This window comes from Frankliniella occidentalis, unplaced genomic scaffold, assembly GCF_000697945.3.
Source record: "Frankliniella occidentalis isolate FOCC.00 unplaced genomic scaffold, Focc_3.1 Scaffold7, whole genome shotgun sequence".
Taxonomy (NCBI): domain Eukaryota; kingdom Metazoa; phylum Arthropoda; class Insecta; order Thysanoptera; family Thripidae; genus Frankliniella; species Frankliniella occidentalis.
In genome coordinates, this window is record NW_026267137.1 from 3,642,949 (window position 1) to 3,646,614 (window position 3,666).

Genomic DNA, 3,666 nt, shown 5'->3' on the forward strand with positions numbered 1-3,666 from the left:
CTATCTCACAATCGAGCAAAAACTATAAGGTCTGGGCAATCACAAACCCTGCCGCCTTGCTTAACATCTTAAAAACTATTCACAGTTACATTTTTTTAAAAAGGACAAGAGAAAATACAGAGGGCCAGACTTAGCCATTAATCAAACTATGAAGACTACAGGGTATGTCAAATCACAACAGTCTAGCCACGCAGAAAGAGCAGGAGTCTTTATCACGGGTCCAAACATCTACTGCGGGAAACTTACATGGCGCACTTGTATCAGTCAGTCCGGCCGGTCCGGTCCGGGTCAGAGTTGGTCCATCCGGGGCTGAGCAGATCAGGCCCGGAGGATGCTGGCTTCCTTATTCCGGACCGTTCCGGCCGAGCCTGGCGCCGCCGGCGTACACCGGTCTGTGGGCAGTGACGGGCAGCGGGGGCAGGGGAGGGTGGGCGATGGGGAAGTGGAGCGGGGCCGCGGGGGCGGGCGCCGACGGCGAGGGCGGGCGCCGACGGCGGGGGCGGAGGCGTCGCGGGGCGCCGGCAGGCTTCGATCAGGCGCTCTCCCCCAGCCAGCGTGATGGGCTGCTCGCGGTGGTACCGCACCAGGTCCTCTGCAAGGGAACACGGATTATTTTAAATTATCAAAGCTAAAAATAAATAAATTACTCAAAACAAGTAGCGGTGGCCCACAAGACCCCCTTCGCTCCTGTGGTTAGACTGTACCGCATGCAGGCGTGCGGGCGGGTTGCCTACTCGCTAGGGGCCTTGGTGCGCCATGGTCAGCGACGATAGGCAAACCCGCCGCACGTAAGCCAGCATGCGATTCAGGAAAATAAACCACGGAGGTGAAAGGGGGCCACCCTGGAGCCAGTCCTGCTTACGTGTCGTCATACTCATTTACTCACCAAGCGACTTGTGGCAGATCTGGTTGGCGCCCAGGAACTGGTAGCCGCCACCGAGGCCAGACGTGTCCACCGGGTAGTGCTTGCATCGGCGGCCGGGGCCGGCGGCGTCAGAGTCCCGGTAGCTGATGGCGTAGCCCCACACGCGCTCCGACAGCCGCACCAGGAAGGCGCCGGGGCCCTTGGAGGCGAGGCGGCGAGGCCTCCTGCCGGCTGATGAGCCCGTGGAACCAGGGCTGCGGGGCGCCGCTCGCGTCCAGGCCCGCGCGCCGCGCGCCGGGGCTCCTCCTGGTTGCGGTACCACTGGATCACCGCCTCGCGGCTCTGCGGCGGCGGCGACGGCGGCGGCCTGCGGGGCGGACAAGGGGCACGGTCACTCCAGGCTCGGCCCGCGCCGGGGAGGTAGGCGTGCAAGCAACACTCACACAGAGGGCGGCGAAGAGGCCGTCGGGCTGGCGGCGGGCGAGGGGCGAGGTCCGGGGGTCGTCCAGGACGGACGTCCGCCGGTGCTCCTCGCGGATCTGCAGCTCCGCCTCCTTGGCGAGCCGCTCCTGCTCCTGCCACAGGCGCTCCTGCTGGCGCTGCTTCAGGTTGGTGAGGATCTCCTCCGTCCTCGTCTCCAGGACGCGCCGCTCCCACTGCGCGACCCGCTGCGCCACCTTGGGCACGGGCTGCAAACAGAAGGGCACGCCGTCAAGGACCTGTGGCAGGACGGCTAGTTCCTTCGGGCGGGAAGGACCTCGCCCTGCTGGCCGGAAGAGACGCCCACCTTGCTGTTGAGCGAGATCTCCTGCAGCACGTCACGGCCGCCATTCCGGATCGGAAGGCCGTTTCTTAGCTGTTGATGGCGTTGTTGGCCAGGGTCTTGGTGTCGTCCTTCTTCTTGGTCCACTCGCGCAGCTCGTCCACGGAGCAGTAGATCATCTCGGCGGGGTCGTCCTCGGGCTTGGTCTGCGGCGGCGGCAGCGGGGGCTGCGGTGGCGGCAGGTGCAGCGGTATGGGCGGCACCGACGCGGGCTGCGTGGCGGCCTCCATCTCCTCGATCTGCTTGTGGCTCAGGTCCAGCAGCTCCGTCAGCTCAGACAACCTGAAACGACAAAACAAAACAAATCCTTCTTTAGAAAAATGGACAGAATTCGTCGAAAACACGAAACGGGTCAAATCAGCGTGGCCCTCCCTAAAACGGTGTGAACTAGTGAGGTGGGAGTGGGGACCCTGGCCATGTGGCCCGCTTCATTTAAGGCGAGTCCACTATTGTGGGGCGTGATGGATCGGGTGACATCATCGAGTTGGTAGCGGCAGGCGGCAGGCGCTGCCGCCGCGCGCGCGGATAGGAGTCGCGGCCGTGGCCAAACCGCTGCTCAAGGGCAGGTGATTGTACCCGCCGCCACAGTGCGCAGCAGTAGTAGCAGCAGCAGCAGGTTGAGGAGGAGCAATTGTCGGTAACAGCCGCATCGCTGGCGAATTGGCTGCAGCAGAAGAGCCATGCCGCGCTGCCCCGCCATTGTCACCGCGAAGAAACGGGAGAGATTAAAGCGGCGCGAATTAACGCGACGACGACGTCACCGGCAGCAGGCGGGGCGGGGAGGGGAGGGGGAAAACCTGCAGTTCAGTCAGGGGAAGTCCCCTCTGCAGAGGGGTCCGCGATGGAGAAGAGGCGCCTCCCGCTCGGCTCGAGAAGAAATAGGGAAAAGTGCGCTCGACGCAATGCGATCCGAAGGCGGCGGCAGCAGCGCGGGGGGCGCGTCCGAATGCGGGCAAAAAGCCCACGCAATATGAGACGCGGCGGCGACTTGGCTCGTCCCAGCAAGGGTTTCGGACGTGCTCCTCGCACTTGTTCGTTCGGCCGAGAGGGGAGGCTGGCAAGCCGGAGGCCGGCCTCCGAAACGCAACGCGCGTTCGCGTTGCAGGGAGAATGCCAGACGGGCGAGCAGGGGCGGATCCGGGCGAGGCTGGTAGAGGCTGGTCGTTAGCCGAGAGCACGCACCATCGCGCCGTGTCGGCTCAAGGCAGCCCACGACAGACACGCCCCGGGAGGGAGGGGTTACTCCGGGACGGGTTACCCGAGCCGAGCCGAGCCGAGCCGAGCCGAGCCGGGAAGAAAGGATTACCCCGGTCCGGGTGACGTGCCCCGGGGCCCCGGGGTGGGGTCAAAAGTTACCCCATCCACCCCTAGTTACCCCTAGAACACTCACTGTTCTTCTTGGGGCGCGGCGGTGGCGGGGGGTGCTCCGACAGCTTCTGGTCCCAGCTGCGCCAGCGCCGCACCTGCTCCTCGCGCATCTTGCAGAACAGCGTCTGCTTCTGGTCGTCGTCCAGCTCGGCCAGGATGGCCGGGTCCACCCACATGTCCTGGAGGATCTGCTGCAGCATCCTGAAACACACAGAGAGGAGAAGGGCGTTAGTGTCGCGTCGGAGACAGAGACCGCAAACGGGCTCACTCACGCGGGCTCCGGGCCCTGCAGCGTGGAGGAGGTGAGTGTCGAGCCCGGCCCGGGTGGCGGAGCCCGTCTGAGCCCGTCTGAGATCTCGGTCCGGGCAAGGTGAGAGGCGAGGAGAGGCGTGTGGCGGGGGTCAGTGCCTCCAAATGGGCTGACTGTCACGGGCTCTTACGCTTTCGCCTGATCGCCAGAGAGCCCGTGACAGCCCGTAACTTTGCAGTGCACGTTAAAGTTCTGGATGGGAGAGAAGCGCGATTGGTGTCCTTGCACCTGATTGGCCCCATCCAGGACTTTAGTGCACGTCACCCGTGACTTCGGCTTGCCTACGAAAATCAGCTTTGC

General features: G+C 64.3%; 1 protein-coding gene across 1 annotated transcript; it reads right to left on the minus strand.

The window, feature by feature from the left end:
* Positions 1-6: 6 nt before the first annotated feature.
* On the minus strand, positions 7-3,425 carry LOC113215501 (SH2 domain-containing protein 4B-like). The gene is given in 7 exon segments (XM_052273387.1): positions 7-592; positions 887-1,082; positions 1,084-1,167; positions 1,169-1,207; positions 1,309-1,554; positions 1,653-1,960; positions 3,079-3,425. Coding segments are annotated over 7 exon segments (1,383 nt in total). The 5' UTR covers positions 3,257-3,425; the 3' UTR covers positions 7-260.
* Positions 3,426-3,666: the final 241 nt, after the last annotated feature.